The 16,398-nt window shown below is 36.1% G+C and overlaps 2 protein-coding genes across 4 annotated transcripts in view; one reads left to right on the top strand and one right to left on the bottom strand.

The window, feature by feature from the left end:
* Window positions 1-16,398, top strand: part of LOC112593343 (gamma-2-syntrophin) — a 43,302-nt gene that overhangs the window by 15,257 nt on the left and 11,647 nt on the right. The window contains exon 1 of one of the 3 annotated variants that reach the window (XM_025337733.1): window positions 14,234-14,257. The exons of 1 other annotated variant lie outside the window; for it this stretch is intronic. The gene's annotated coding sequence lies outside the window, so the exon portion shown is untranslated. Of the gene's footprint in view, window positions 1-14,233; window positions 14,258-14,831; window positions 14,903-16,398 lie in introns of those variants that run through there. One more of the 3 variants, XM_025337732.1, reaches the window with a different exon arrangement.
* Window positions 991-5,335, bottom strand: LOC112593274 (hairy/enhancer-of-split related with YRPW motif protein; the record flags this gene model as incomplete). The annotated part of the gene is made up of 3 exons (XM_025337637.1): window positions 991-2,331; window positions 4,646-4,866; window positions 5,136-5,335. Coding segments are annotated over 3 exons (1,224 nt in total), but the record flags the coding sequence as incomplete, so codon positions are not given.

The raw sequence follows: 16,398 nt of genomic DNA, 5'->3' as shown, positions 1-16,398 counted from the left end.
CTTTGTTAAGCGGCGTACATGCGCAAATAAAACCATAAGTGACTGTGTATTCATATGGTCTGTATATATGTTTTGCACTCAACTATTGCAAAATTTTTTTACTTATATTGAAATAGTAAATGTATGCGATTTTTAATGAAGGGATTTAGTGTGATAAATTTACATACACAAGTAATAATAACCGGTTCGTCGCCACCCTTCGAGAATGGCTATCCCGGACAACAAAAACAACCTCTAGTTTGCTATTTCGAAAACAAGGGTAACTCATTTATTTATTTAAAAATAAAAAAATAGCTAATAATACGCCGTTGCTTTTTCGGGATTACCGGCCCATAACAAGTTTAGACTAATGAGAAAGACACGCGACCGACGTAACGCCGCGCAAAGCTTCAAAAGAATAGCATAAAATATCATACATATTATATTATTATATATATGCACGTAAACGCGTAATATGGTTTTTATTTTCAAACGAGCCCGGCTAATCCTCTCTTTATGAAATATTATTGAAAACAAACGCGAACACAATAGTGCGGAATACATTTTTTAATGCTTGGTGTGTAACAACCCGCCTTGGAAGTAATCAAAGCAGCTATGTATAATATAGTGATTCGATCTTTGTGATGTATATACTGCCGCTGTGTAATGTGATACGATCATCTTGATTCTCAATAGCTAATGACGTCAAAGTGTTCGTCATATATTATACAGCGTGAAGTTTATTGTTTTTTAATGAAAGTAAAAAATGTAAGGCTGTGATTGAAAATACTTACCAATTATTCACTGTGACTACACGTAATATAATAGATTAGGTATAAGATGCTATAGAATAAGTCGTAAATAAAAAATAATTTGATTTTCAAAAAATATGTATTGTATTTTCGTTTGAGGAATAAAAAAACAATACGTTAACAAATAATTATTTATCATATATCATACAAAATATAATCATTATAAATATCATATATTATATAAAAATAAAAGTATAGGATTATCTTACGTGTCAAAAATACGTACAACTCTCCGTGTGTAAGACTCTTAAAATATATATATAAAAAAAAAAAAAATAAATAAATAAATAAAAATATACATAAAACTTAAAAAAAAAAGTCACTCGTCAATTGCATTCCCTCACAACGCGTTAATCATTCAACGATACGATATATAATATGATGTGTATGACGAATAGCAAACACCAAACAATATAATGCGTGAGTCGGGCCGATAAACTTTTACGTATCTGCTGCAATCGGATTCGCGAGTATAGTTATAATTATTGCTATAATATTATTATATAATATACTATGTATAAGTACAAAAAAAAAAAACGAAAATGGCTTTGGTTGAGGTCGTTGACTAGAATACGGTTCATGATGATAATTCACAGCAAAAAAAAAAAAATGTCAGAGGAGAAAAATTCTCGTCAAGTCGTCGTTTACGCGTTAGCTGCTCGTTTGCCACTCGTCGATAAGTACGCATGCATACTAACGGTATGAGCGCGGAGTAAACGTTTAGGGGAGGGTTAAATTTAGTACGCCACTTCGGCGCCCCAAGGCCTGTACGGTTTCATCTGTGCGGAAACGGACGAATCGGATTGGTATTGCTGTTGTTGTTGCTGTTGTTGCTGGTGGTGGTGCTGTTGGTGCATGGAGGCCTCGTCGTGATAGCCCGACGGAGGCTGCGGAGGCGGCGGTTGAACGGGCTGCAAGTTGTGCAATTGGTTGCCGGCACCGCCGCTGCCGCCGTGCTGGTGTTGGTGCTGGTAGTCGTCGCGACCGCGATGGTGGTGCTGCTGTTGGTGATGGTGGTGGTGATGGTGATAGTCCGCCGGGACGGACGACAGGGTGGTGAGGCCGACCGCGTCCGCTTCGGCCGCAGATTTGATGCCGTCCGCGGCCGTCGCTGACGTCTCGTAATTGTTGTTGTTGTGGCTGGGCGGCGGCGGCGGCGGGGCAAGTGTCAGCGGCGGCGGCTGCTGTTGTTGTTGGTGAGGCGATGTCGTCGACGGGTAATGGTGCGCCGGCGGAAGAGTCGGCGGCGGTGGCGGTGGAGGTGGCGGCGCTCCGACGTGATGACCGCCGTACCAACCTGGCGGAGGCGGCGGCGGCGGCGCGTTGTGGTGTCCCGCGGCGGCCGGTGACTTGGCCGCGTACTCGCGCTGCGCCGCAAAGTACTGCAAGTGCGACAGTAGCCGCTCGCGCAGCGGGTCCCGGCCGTTCATGCCTTCCACCGACTCCAAGTACCTGGCTACCTCGTTGGCGCATTCCCTGAACCCGATATTGTGATAGTCCATCGCGTATTTGGACGGGTCGTAAGCCAACGTGTCTAGACCTGTGTGAAAAAAAACAAAACATATTGTTAATAATAATTGTTACTACATTATAATATTGTATTTTGTGATTTGCAATTTTACAATTTTTCAAAAATTTAAGTTCTGAAGTTTAACGTTACTAGTAGGTATAGGTACTAATTACGTATTTTCGATGATTATAATTTGATTTTACAAAGTTAATATAATTAACTTGTCGTATTTTATTGAACTTATAATTAATTGCATATTATGATAGACTTGTACAAACAGCTGTGCAGGAACTTTTAGTGAAAAATGTTGCTGAATTAATCAATATTATTACTATTCACTATATACCACTTAACCATAACCGCCATTAAATCGTTTTTTTATAAATTAATAATAAAAATTGAATTACAAAAAACCACAATATGACCCGCAACCACCCGTTTAAAAAGACTCGGTCGAACTTCCCACCACTAATTGTAATTTAATTGAGTGTGAACAAACAATTTTTGTACACGGTCACAGGTTTATAGCTTATCTGCTAGCTTCATGGTCTTGTTGTTTTTGGAGACTAAACGTTAAAGTTTTTAACTATTTTTTGGATGTCAGGCACCTAATAAATAAGATTGCTTTTATACATATTTACGTAATTCTTGTATAAGTATAATGATACTTAATGTTAATCAAATTTATTTAATTTCGGAATACGGGACAAGGCAACATTGTTTTAAATATTATTTTTTTATAAAACATATCTAATTTTATATTTGTTTAAAGATTGTCATCGGGTAATAATTGGTATTCCCACGATATCGTACACGGCCGATTTACGAGTTTGCGGGTAATAATGGTAATAATAATAGTAATCATAATAACAAACAATAAATCGTCGTGTGATCGGTGGTGTTTGCGTATAAATATACGCGCGCGCGGGGGCTGCCGTCTAAAGAGAAACGATGATCGTCAAAACGGCAGTGGTTGGTGGCGAATCGTGGGAAAAGGGTGGCGCCGATTTGCGACCGACGAGGGGCAGCTGACACGGAATCACGTTCTCACGGTAATGTGTATATACGGTGTATAAGTATAATCTGTCCGTATTACCACCCCCTCCGCGATATCGCGATTTAATTTTGACCATTAAATAAAAAAAAAAAAATAAAAAACACAAGTGAGTTAACAATTTATGTACACGGACACGAGTCAGAACAGCGATAAAAGTCTTAATTCACACGATCGAAAACACCTGATGGCCGCGCGTGCTTACAACACGAAAGTATAGAAATATCACGTCTCGAATAAAAACAACAAAAAGTGTTTTCGTATAATACTATTAACAGTATGATCCATTAAAGCGTCTATACCGACTACATCTAAATAATAATTGACGTACTGAAATATCTTTCACGCGCATATTATATACGCATTGCATAATCAAGTATATACACTGACCCATATACAAAGTGTACTTAAATAATGTCTAAATAATCGGTACAAATGAACCAAGTCGACGTCGAATGTATAGTCGTTAAATTCAAACCGATACTCGAAAAGAAGGTTTTTTTCGTGAAAAAATAATATCATTAAAACGCAGTTGTCTATGGTCACGACGTGTGACACCGTCATCGTTGCGTATTATAATAATATAATATGGTGATAAAATGTATTAGGTACTGCGGTTGTATGCCGCGCGTGTTCCACTACGACGGGCACTTGTCGCCGAGGAACAGGATATGTCGAGTTAATAGACTGAATACTTATTTACATCGTACTACTCCGGTCCTATAACCCTTTGCCGGCGGTATAAGTAGTTATGCATGTACACCTTTTGTTAAATGTTATGCCACTGCGACGGGAAGTCGACGAGAGGCAGGTGTACTGGTATGTAGCAGCGTATTATAACAGTCGACGACGAAGACGACCACAGCTTAAAATATATTATAATTTAACGTACTTGCGCAACGACAAATCGTTAATGGGATATGCGACCGGAAAATCAGCCCGAAAACACAATAATAATATAATTGTATAGTACTAGGATTATTTTATTTCAAGAACCAACGATACGAATGACTGGACGCCAACCTTTATATATATATTTAATATTTATACTACATAATTGTTATTATTATTGGGCTATTAAATATACGTTTGTATAATTGAATGTGAATAGTATGTAATATATGCCAAATCCGTCAAAGTTTAATAAAAAAGATTTAAATAGTTCAAAAAAATCTAAGAAAAAAACCAAAATGTTTTACGAACACGTGATTCAAGTCTATCATAACTTTGATGTATATAATATATATAATAATAATTACAACAAATATTGTTGGTAAACGAGAGATTTACCTTTTGCGTGAATCATTTTCAAATGATCGACCGTGAGCTGTAAAATTTCGGCCTTTTCCAATTTGGCCGAACCCTGTTTTTCGTACGCTGTGGGCACAAGACGCCTGAGTTCGGACAAGCTGGTGTTGATGCGATCACGACGTCTCTTTTCGATGATACCCCGGCGTTTTTTTCGGGTGAGCATGTGAGGCGTGTCGGTGCCGTCTCCGGGCGAAGAACAACTGTGGGAAAATAAAAAAAAAAATGTGTAAGTAAACCGATTTAAAATAAGTCGACAAAAAATTTCGGATAAATTTTTTTTTTTTTTTTTATAAACACGATTTCCGTGTCGGCAATAATTTTATGTCACGTTAAGATCCGAAGTAAAATGTTGAAACGTACATACAAAAATCGACGTTTCTAAAATTAGTAATTACTCCTTCGAAATAGGTACGACGGATTATCTGCCGAAGAGTTAAGCTCGTATATACTGCCGGATAGGCGTACTTACTGGTCTTTGCTGGACTCCTCTGAGAACGCGTCGTCGCAATCGTCGCTCTCGTTGAAATGCCTTTTGACGCCTTGTTGATGGTGTCGGGACGACGGCGGCGGCGCGGGCATCGAACTCCAAGGTCCGTAGCCCCAGTGGGGGGGCTCGGCGGTGGCGGCGGCCGTGGTCGTGGCTGAACGGGCGACGAATCCGATGGTGAGCCGTCACGCAAGGGCACCACCATGCGCCACAGCGGTTGACGGCGGCCGGGATCCGCAGTAGCCGCGCATTTGGGCCGTGCGTCCGATACGCGAGGCTGCAGGCCGCCACGGACCGCAGGTCGGTGGTGATGGTTGTGGTTAGCCACTTTGGCGGTCGCGGACGTAACGAATGCGAAGAAAAAAATAAAATAAACCTCCCTGTACGGCGGGGGGGTGAGAGGGTCACGTGTTTCGGCCCCTTGTTTGCGGTTTTATCTTTAAGGAAACGGTCTCGTCGCGGACCACTTGTTGACTCGGCGGCGGCGGCGGCGTATGTCGTATATTAAAAGTGCGGGCGAGCGTGTGCGCGACGTGTACGACGTGAGCCGGACGACTGCCGCGGCGCGTGGACGACCGGCGGCCGTACGTCGGTCGAACGCCGTCCGGACGCCCCACGCCGCAACGCCGGCCGCCCCCCACCACCGAAAAAAACAAATCAAACAGACAGTAGAAAACCGGAAGGGCGTCCCTTCTCACCCGCGGCACGGCCATCCGGTTCCGAGTGTGTGCGCGCGCGTGCATACGTGGGTGTGCGCGCGCGGTAATAATATTATACGCGCACACGCGACGACTGCGGCGTTATCGCGCCGACGAGTGTGTGTGTGTGTGTGTGTGTGTGTGTGTGTGTGTGTGTGTGCGCCCGTAGTCTACACGGCGTTTCGTATGAATTACGGTCCACACACACACACACACGCACACACGCGTATTCGTCTCGGCCGTTATCGCGCGCGCCAGGACAAAACGGCCGACGACGTCCGTCCCGAGTACGTGTGTACGGCAAATCGTCAGCGGGCACGTGATCGGCCCGAGTCCGCGACACTTGTTATTAATTTCGCGTTAATAGGTGTGATGTAGTACACCGATGTGTGGCGGTGACCGAGCGCGCACACGTTGTCCGTTATTATGTTACGAACGGACTCGTGGCGCTTTTTAAAACGGTATAACAATATTTTATACCACTGGTGACGGTATGATGATGTTGTTGTTGTTGTTGTCGTCGTCGTCGGCGTCGGCGTCGGCGTCCGTCGTCTCGCAGTGCAGATCGCACGTGCGGGCTAATTATTATTATCGTCTCCGATTTGACCATATAATTCACGACAATATTATCATCGGCACGTCGAGATGTGGTCGAGGCCGGATTGGGGGCGGGGAGGTAGTTTCGGCCCTTCGAAAAATATTTTTTTCTACCGGTCCACAATTCATTATATAGTATAGCCCATATTAATATCCATTATTACCCGTCAATAATAATAATTAAATTTCACATTTGTTGACAATATAAAAATGTATCAATCTCATCTAAATAAGCTACACCAGAAAAAAAGAATTCAGCACATTTCAAGCGAACTCCTAGTTAACCCTCCCCCGTAGGGATAGGTTTGATTAAAAACTTAAAGCGGCCCTTCCAGAGTGGCGAGCAGTGAGCCGCAGCGAAAATTTGCGCGCAATCCGCGAACGACGACGATTCGCGGCCGGCGTGTTATTCGATTTATGTTTGAACAGCGTTTGAATGATATGATTATAAATATTAGTACGATCGGAACGTCGACCGAAACCGTTCATATTTTATTGTTTAGCGGTTAGAAATCAAAAAGGTAGTGCTCATTGTTGTTTCGTCGAAATCGCAAATCGCACTTTCGCGCCAAACTGCCCGTAAAGTCCCCGGTATTTTTATTCTTACAAACAATTTCGACATTTTATTTTTGGTAAATCATAATACCGAGGTTGCTGCCAGCCTTTATTGTCTGTGATGACTTGTGACGCGCAGACGTCCGTCGTGCAAAGTCGCCGAAAAGAGACGCTATCGTACTCGACGTCGTTATGGATATTTTTATTTGACACGTCCGATCTCTGATCTGTTATACGTCGTAGGTACCTACGATATGATTATATACGGCTGTAGTAGACGTTTAGATAACTACCGTTAAAACGGCAGCCGTGAGCTTTTATTGATATATACGGTCGGTAATGGGTTAATGTTCCATTATTCGTTATTCAGCGATCGAACGCCGAAAATGACTTTCCAAGAAATTTTTCGACATTTTTGTCAAGTACGATTCGGTATTTCGTGGGTAATTTACCATAAACTATTTTATAATGGCCTTTTAATATTAACTTCACCGTGTAATACTGTTATATTCATACGTCAATAGTGTTAAATATTTAAAACTTTTATTGATGTTACACACATATTTTTATATTAAAAATATTTTTATTCCTTGTATCATGTTATACATCAATAGTATCGAAGTGCTGCACATGTAAGTAGTAAGACCAAACACTTTTAATTTAATTTGCATAAATTTAAAGGTTCAGCAACATCACACAAGCGATAGATACTATTATAATATAGTAGGTACAAAAATATAAAAGTACACATACCGTGCATTTATATTATAAATAATTCACTCTCACTTTATCAAATTGCCGTGTGTATATACACCGTTCATTATATAAGTAACGATAATAAATGCTTTTACCGTTGTACACGTGCGGTGTAATTTAAGTTTACAACGTACCTACCACGACTAAAGGACAACACACGATATACTTAGCGGATATGGTTAAAAAAAAAATGCAACATAATGCACTTATATAATATATATCACAAAGTGGATCTTGCAGCGTCGACCCCACGCATGCAGCTATATTATAGTTTATAATAATATATAAAATATATATACCTATGTGATATACTCAAACGGTTAGCGCGTGTGGTTTATCGCGGTATAACTCTGGTACACCTGTGAATTGAATTCGGTCTGCTGACCGTGATATGCGCACAGTACGTCCGTAACGCTGCGGCGATAATATGTAAAACGAAAAAAACGCTAATTAGTAATCGCTCGCGGCGTGATAATATAACCTTATTAAGTATAGCCGTAGCATAATTCAATGTTTTGATGTCCGTTTTCGGTATGTATCGGGGTGAATCGGATTTTCCGGTTGTCGAATCCTATAAAAACATGTCCAGTGTCCACGATTACGCATAGAATATAGGTATATGACACGAGTAAAAGTCGAAAGGGCGTCCAAAAAAGTTTTTGGACTTCCGTAACTTCGTAATGTGATGTGGAACACGGAGTAGACTGAACAGGTATAGAATGGTAGTCGTGGAGGCAGCCGATATGTATCGAGTATAAATAATGTATATTATACTGTATATGTATATATATTATATATATATACACACACATCATCCCACGCTAGCACGGTTCAGATTCGATATACTTCGTTAAAGTTTTTCAATCGTAGCGTAGGTACAAAGTTCTTGTGTACGCCTTTGGTCTCACCTCGGCAATCAAACGTGTCGTTCGCGTACGTGTAGGTACCTATATTTACCGAACAGAATTTTAAACATCAGACTATTTAATATACAATCTCCAATCGGCCATGATAATAATACGCACTGCGAGATCGAACTCGAATACAACTATTAATATCACAGAGTGGGCGTTCTATCAAAAGTCACTAAAAACAAGTCACTTTTAGTACCGCTTTTGGAGAGCATAAGTAAATAAAATACAATTTTAGATGCTTTTTAATGCACTATTGTCATTATTGAGATACTTGCTACAGAATATAACATTTTATATTGACCGTTGATGACATAATACCGTACAATGTATGTCGAATTATCCAAATATGTTCGTGTTACACCCAACGTAATATATTTAATATATAATATAAATCCATTACGTCCCATATTTAAAAAAATAATAATCATAATATTATTAAATTAATATTTATTTTATTATTTTTGTTGATTTTTAACTGTGAAAAAATATAATTTTTAAATTATTGAAAATCAAAATTTAGACACAAAAACATTATTTTGAAAAACATAAAATAACATGGTTAAAATTAATAAATACTTTTTAAAACTTCTTTTAATCACGTATTTTAGTATTTTACTTAAAAAAAAAAAAAAATGTAAATTTTATGTTATTAATTAATTGTCAGCTGTAGATTTGAAATGGGATTTTAAGGCGGGTGGTATGTCATGTACGTAATTGAATTTCATTATCGGATATTATATTTTCGATAATGAGAGAGTAGCATAATTATATAATCTTATAGTCACTACCTGTGAACTGTTAGTCGATGATTATTGCAAATGCCAATCGAAAGTCTCGTATAGGCAACACGGCCGCTTCGAATATCGGTTATACTTATAAATAAATGCCGTATATTATTATTTTATTTTTAATATACGTAACTGGCTAATAACAAACAAAAGCTAATAACCTGCACACTTGGTTACGTTTACGACGAAACAAATTTAATATTTAAAAACATTACCATTGTATAATTTATTTTTCAAAATTGTGTTTTGTTCCAAGAAAATGGATTCTTGTATAATCGACATAAGTATATAATATTATAATGTTTTTCCAGTAATTTATAACTGAAAATAATATTGTTACGTATTTTTTTTTTTAGATCGAAGATAATTATATCGTAGATATAAAAACAAAAAAAAAATAACATGAAAAATATCATATTAGTTTTATTGTCATGTTTATATCTGGCTGGTTATATATATTAAATTGTGCAATTAATAAGTACATACTAAGTTTAGAATGTATAAAAATTATTATAATTTTTAATTTTTTTTTTAACGTGGATATTTCAAAATATGTGTGACGACGCTTGTGCTCAACATGGAACTATTATAATTGGTTATTATCTTATATTTAACAGTAAAAAAATATTTATTCATAAATAATAAAATAATTAACATTTTATAAGAAACAAGTTGCGGCCGGTCGCGCTGGTCGGTAAATATAATACATAGGTACGGTTTACATCGCCGACAACAATATCATTAAAAAAATGACTTTTTTCTAAAATCAATTTCAAAAGTTATAAATTATAACAGTAAGGCAAAAAACGGAATTAATTCGGGACAGATTTGAAAATACGGGACAAAAATCGCCCTGAAAGAAGATTGTCAGGACAACAGGACATAAAGTTGAAATAAAGAACAATCCTGTATAAAACAGGACGTATAGTCACCTTACCATTACGGTCAGCGAGCTTTGATAATTGATATTTTGTGATATGCCGTTATATAGTCAACGCCGCACGCAATGAGTCAATTTACGATAGTTTAGATATTTGGTAATTAATATTTTAAACGTTTTTTCGTTTCTTATATTTGAGTATTATATCAATACTTGCATATTAATGAATAATGAGTAATATTTAATAGTGATAATTATTTGATAATTAGGTATAATATAGTTTTATTATTATTTGTCATTAATCATTAATCATTATAGTACAATACTTAACGAAATTATACTACGGCACTAGTGTACTACATAGTTGGTTAAAGCTGGTTGTATCTATTATGGGCCATCATAAGAATTGACGATGGGTAAAGTTAACGAAGTTTTCATTGATTGATTATTCTTAAAAATTGTGTATTGACAACCATGCACAAATTATTGTTATTCGATATAAAAAATAAAAAAAAATAAATGAAAAGATAAAATACGTTTCAATTACTGCATATCTTTAAAATGTATAATCGATAAATCGACCAAATGGAATTCAGAAAGAAGGGAAGAAAGAAGAAGATAAATACATTTTGAAAAAAATGTTTAGAATCAGTAAAAAAAAACTTAAAAATCTGAATTAAGATGCATAGCGAATTGTACACTGTACATTGTAAATGGTGGTATAAAAAAACTAAAAATAATACATGACGATTTTTTATATACACTTTTAAGTTCAAATTTTACAAAAATCATTAAAATCATAAACATTTGCAAATTAATTCGTTGTTAGAAATTTATAGAGTTTAATAATACAAATTTACAAGGAACTTGTGAATGGTTCTTACTACCATAAAACAAATATCGATAACGCCTACGCAAAAATACTTTCAATACATAATTGAAGTTTAAATTTTGACAAAATTGTATATTATTATAAGAGTTAAGTCAAAAACTAACGATTTTAATAATTTTTTTATATATTTAAAAAATATTATTAAGTTTTGGAATTATATATATCATTGTTGTTTATTAATTATTATACTTATAAATTATAATATACACAATTATATTTTTTAATTATTAGTATAACTTGTTATTTTTTTCACGTAATATTTATACTCACTAGGTAATAACAAAATAGAAATTTTAAAATATCTTTAAAAATGTATAAAGGTACTTAATTATGAGGTTCAGTTGACAGTCGACATCTATATATTATACACAGCACAACGCCAGAGAGAGAATATACGGTTTCATAAATCTAAAAAAGCTTACACATATTAATTATTAAATTATTTTAATAATTTTGATTTTAATTTGAAGTATAATACAATATTAATAATAATATTAAATTGTATCTACGGATATTATCAATAAATCGTTTTTACAGTTTTGTTGCTGTAGGTATACATATTACTTAGTTATAAGTTATAACTTATAAGCATATAACTCATAAAAATAACCAGTGACGGCAGTACCATACTGTCCATATTTCCATTTCATATTTAAATATTTGATATAAGAATGATACATTATTGCATAAATTTAATTATAAAAATAATTTAAAAATGTATTCAATTAAATAAAAATTATTATTATAAATGTGCAATTTAACAATTTTCAAGTAGAAACTTTTTAAAAACAGAAAAAAAGAAAAACTTACAAAACAGAAAAAAAAGAAAAACTTACAAAACAGTTTTCATTTTACCGTAAAAATAAGTAAATATATACAGATACTATAAACTTTTAAAGTTTTAATACTTTAACAAAAAATACAAATTAATTTCAAACTTTTGTTAAGCGTAATATTAAATCTTTTTTTTTTAGAACGTTCGTCGTAATATCTTAATTTATCTAATAATTTTAAATTCTATAGTTACATGTATGTGTCCATGTGACTAATGCATTTTTTTTCTTTAAACTATTAACTATTATAACTGATTTACTTCTACGATTTAATGTATCGCCCTTGCCTATTTATCTCCACGAATCGATTTGATATTTCATTCGGGACATTAAAAATAATATCATTGCACATCATTATCCCACTCGGGATCTAAAATAAATTTAGAAGTGATTTTAATGGTTATTTAATAGATCGTCGCATAATATTGTTTAATAGTACTTCAGTTAATAACTCCATATCATCAGAATCAGTACATCAAATATCCAAACGATCGTGAATGAGCGAAGTACAATAATAATTTTAGATTTTTTTTTTTAATGTTTATATGTTGTCTCTCTATACTTAAAATAATATATTGTAGGTTTACATTCACATTAGTATATTAAAGTTTGTTTATGCGTATTTTTCTCTCGAATACTTGACAACCCAGCTAACTAAATTTTTTTATCGTGCAAGTCTAAATTATTCATTTTTCAGTTAATAATCGATTAATAATAATAATTTTTTTATTGGCTAAAAATGTAGATACATTGAATATTGAATCCAAAATGTTATTTCTGGGGTACCTATAGTGCATAAGTGGATTTTATTAAAAATAATGCTCGTGTTTTGTTTTGTATACTTGATATAGTGATGTATAGTATTAATTATTAACTATAAATATAAAGGAAATTATTAAAATAAATGTTGTTCATTATAACCGAATGCTTTATATCAATTTATTTGTATTATACTACGCCTAATATTATATTATATTTCAATGAATATTATAATCAAATATTTTGAAATCTTTAAAAATGAACTTTAAATATAAAAATAAGTAAACAAATCATTTTTTTTTTTTTTTTTTACAAAGCTATTAATAATTATTAAATTAAATAATAAGATCTATTAGCATCCAGTTATTATACTACTATAAACGTATTAATATTATGATGTATTTTATTTTTTTTACTTTTATATTTTATCGCTTAAAGGTTTTTTAATTACTTAATGATTCAAATGAAATGCGTATTCAATAGTAATAATTAATATTTAGGGTTCGGGATTGATATATAATCGTAGACTGTCGTACGATATTTATAACCCAACCCAACCTATCAGTTTGGCCTTTGGGTGCATGCTACGCTTGATAAATTATGGTCGTATTCATGTATATTAAAATAAACTTTTATACTGGTTAAAAAATTACATTGTGTAATGTACAGTATTACATATTATTATTATAGTAAATTGTATTTAAAATTAGATTTTAATATAATAATTGCCTAATGGCGTATTACTGTTTATGAAATAATTTATCTTCAACATTGTTTTTCGCATAATTTATTTACTCGACAAAAGCACATAAAACGCATTATAATTTATTTGAACTCACGCGAGATTTACATATTTTGGACAATACACTATATTATGTATACGTACCGTCAAACTGCGGTGGTTTGTGAATAAAGCAAAAGCCGTCGGACGGCGGTCGGCGTTTAATTCGTTTTGTCTCGGAAATTAAACCGATCATCGATGTTAGAGTTCGCGAGCGAATGACGATTACCATGTTTACTACTATACGAGTACGTTATTATGATGATGATAAAGAGCGCGTGTCTTGCGGTTTGATCGCGTACGGCAGAGACGATTATTTGCGCGCGTGTCGAGTATCGTGTCCGCCTACAATATATTTTATACTCTTCACGACGTCTAGCACGCGTATCGTCTCGCGTTCACCGCATCATCTCGTCGCGTTAAAATCTAATTATCTTTTTTCAATAGAACGATATTAAAAAATTATTATTTATAGGGTGTAAGAAATCGCTCGTCTGCATAATAATCGCGTCTACACCGTCAATTAAATAATATACGTATACGTACTACAGCTGACGACCACCTGCTATGTAACCGCGCGATAACCCATATAAACGTCAAGACGGATAACACGGCTGCAGTGTTGTGTGCACTAGACAGTTTTACATATAGGTAATATAACACACTACGAAACATTATTATTATCATTTTTATTTCGTAAAACTCGCGTATTATTACGTTAATTTTTTTTTTTTTTTTTTTTACAATTAAGTAGGTACCAACTAATTAAATCCCTAGCAATTTATTTTACATAAAAAAAAAAAAAAAGAAAAGAAAAAGAAACGATTTTACGCGATTGCGTGTATCGTACAATAATTATTATTTAAAAGTAGATTTCGAACGAGAACGCGCAAGTAGACAGTTAAATCGCACCTACTTGAACACGCAGTATAAACATATATATATATATATATATATATCTACACGACATATAGGTACCTAAATACGGTTACGCGCGTGCGTGTTTACAATGCGTGTTGTCATAATTATTTTATTATAACGTAGCGCCGTGTCCAGTGGCGACCGACAAAGGTTATTCCGCTGTAATAAACGTCGCATCACTACATCAGGCACACGTCGGGCACGCGCCCGTGTATAATAAATTCATCGAATAATGTGTACGTGCGCTTGATGGAGGTGGATCAGGTAGTATAGATTTTACAAAAGGTATAAATTATTGTGTACGTACAGTGTACACAAACTCTGCACGGGCATTAGAGTTCCATACTCATCGTTAGACAACAATGCGTGTAAATCGTAAGTACGACATTTTTATGCCCCCCCGTGTGTGTGTGTGTGTGTGTGTGTGCGCGCACGAGACTAAGTGTCCTATACGTTTGTAATTATATAATGGTCGCAGTGTAGGCGCGGCGGCGGCGGCGGCGGCGGCGGATGGATGGGTAAAAAAAAAGTGGCGATTTATAATATAAGGGTATATATATATATACTCGGCGCGCGCGAAGGGTTGTGTGAGAGTAGTTCCGGGCACGATTTCCCACGAACTCTTCGCCGGAGAAAATGCTTTCGGGGTGAGAGACCGTTCCCGTCTGCATATACGACCGCGGCGCGCACACACGCAAAACCATTGTATTCGATCGCCGCCTACGGTCACACGCCAAAACCACCCCTTTGACCTCACGCTTATTATGTACAGTGCGCGTATATCAGTATATGTATAGTATACCGGCGGCAATATAAGCGCCTACGTATTTGTGTGTTGTATCGAACAGTAATAATACGTCCGCAAACACCAGACATTTAGTCGACACTCGATCCCCTCCCCTGTGCGCTGCGGGGTTATCGTCCGTGCGATTGACGACTGCGATGTATTTATTATATTTTACACGACGATCTACCGTTATAACGCGCATCGATATATTAATATTATATATATATATTATAATGTGTTGATACGGTCGTCGTCGAGTACTGCAGTTTTCGAGAAAGGGGTCGCACGGGAATTACACTGCGCGCTGTGTATAATATAATATATAATATAATATAAAGTTATTAAAATTACATTATATGCATGCATATTGTGTGCGGACGAGGAACTATGCGAGTGCATGTATTGTTGCGCGAGCGGACACATGTTAATTATTATTATACACATCGGGATCGAATTTTTTCGCGTGTGGGCGACCTGTGGACCGTTAAGATTTTTCCTCTCGGGCCGTGTGACTTTTGCGGGAAATCAATCGTTTTGCGCCCCCGCGCCGCACTATATGCGAGGTTCGACACTAAACACTTGACGTTTTTTTTTTTTTTTTGATCTACAGCGGGGGTGCACGTCTCGTTCGTGTTCGCCCACGCGAATCCTGCTGCACAGATGCGGTGCACTGTACGCGCCACTGCTGCAAGTACGACCTTTGTGGTGGTGCTCGCGGCCCTCGAACTGCTAGGCCGTCATTTTCTTCCTGCCCGTTTATCGCGTCGAGATTCTCCATTTATACCTGCGCGTACGAGCTTGATACGTCACGACGTTACGTCGATGTGCAACGGAGCGTATAACGTTTTTTTATGACGTAAAAATATATTTTCTCACAATTAGGCGATTCGCGCGGACTCTCCCCGCGCTCTATCCCCGTGTCGTGTCGTGTAGTAAATTACTTTTTTATCGTTTGTACACCGCGAACCGTTTATACCGTTTTCACATTACGCGCGCTGCGTTTTATCCCCATGTGCAGCGTAGGTAATTGCGGGGGAGTAATAATACTTGGCGATAATCTATGCAATATACATCGTAAACACAA

This window comes from Melanaphis sacchari, unplaced genomic scaffold (assembly GCF_002803265.2).
Source record: "Melanaphis sacchari strain LSU unplaced genomic scaffold, SCAv2.0 Contig1_pilon_pilon, whole genome shotgun sequence".
NCBI lineage: Eukaryota > Metazoa > Arthropoda > Insecta > Hemiptera > Aphididae > Melanaphis > Melanaphis sacchari.
This window is presented reverse-complemented; position numbering and strand designations above follow the sequence as displayed.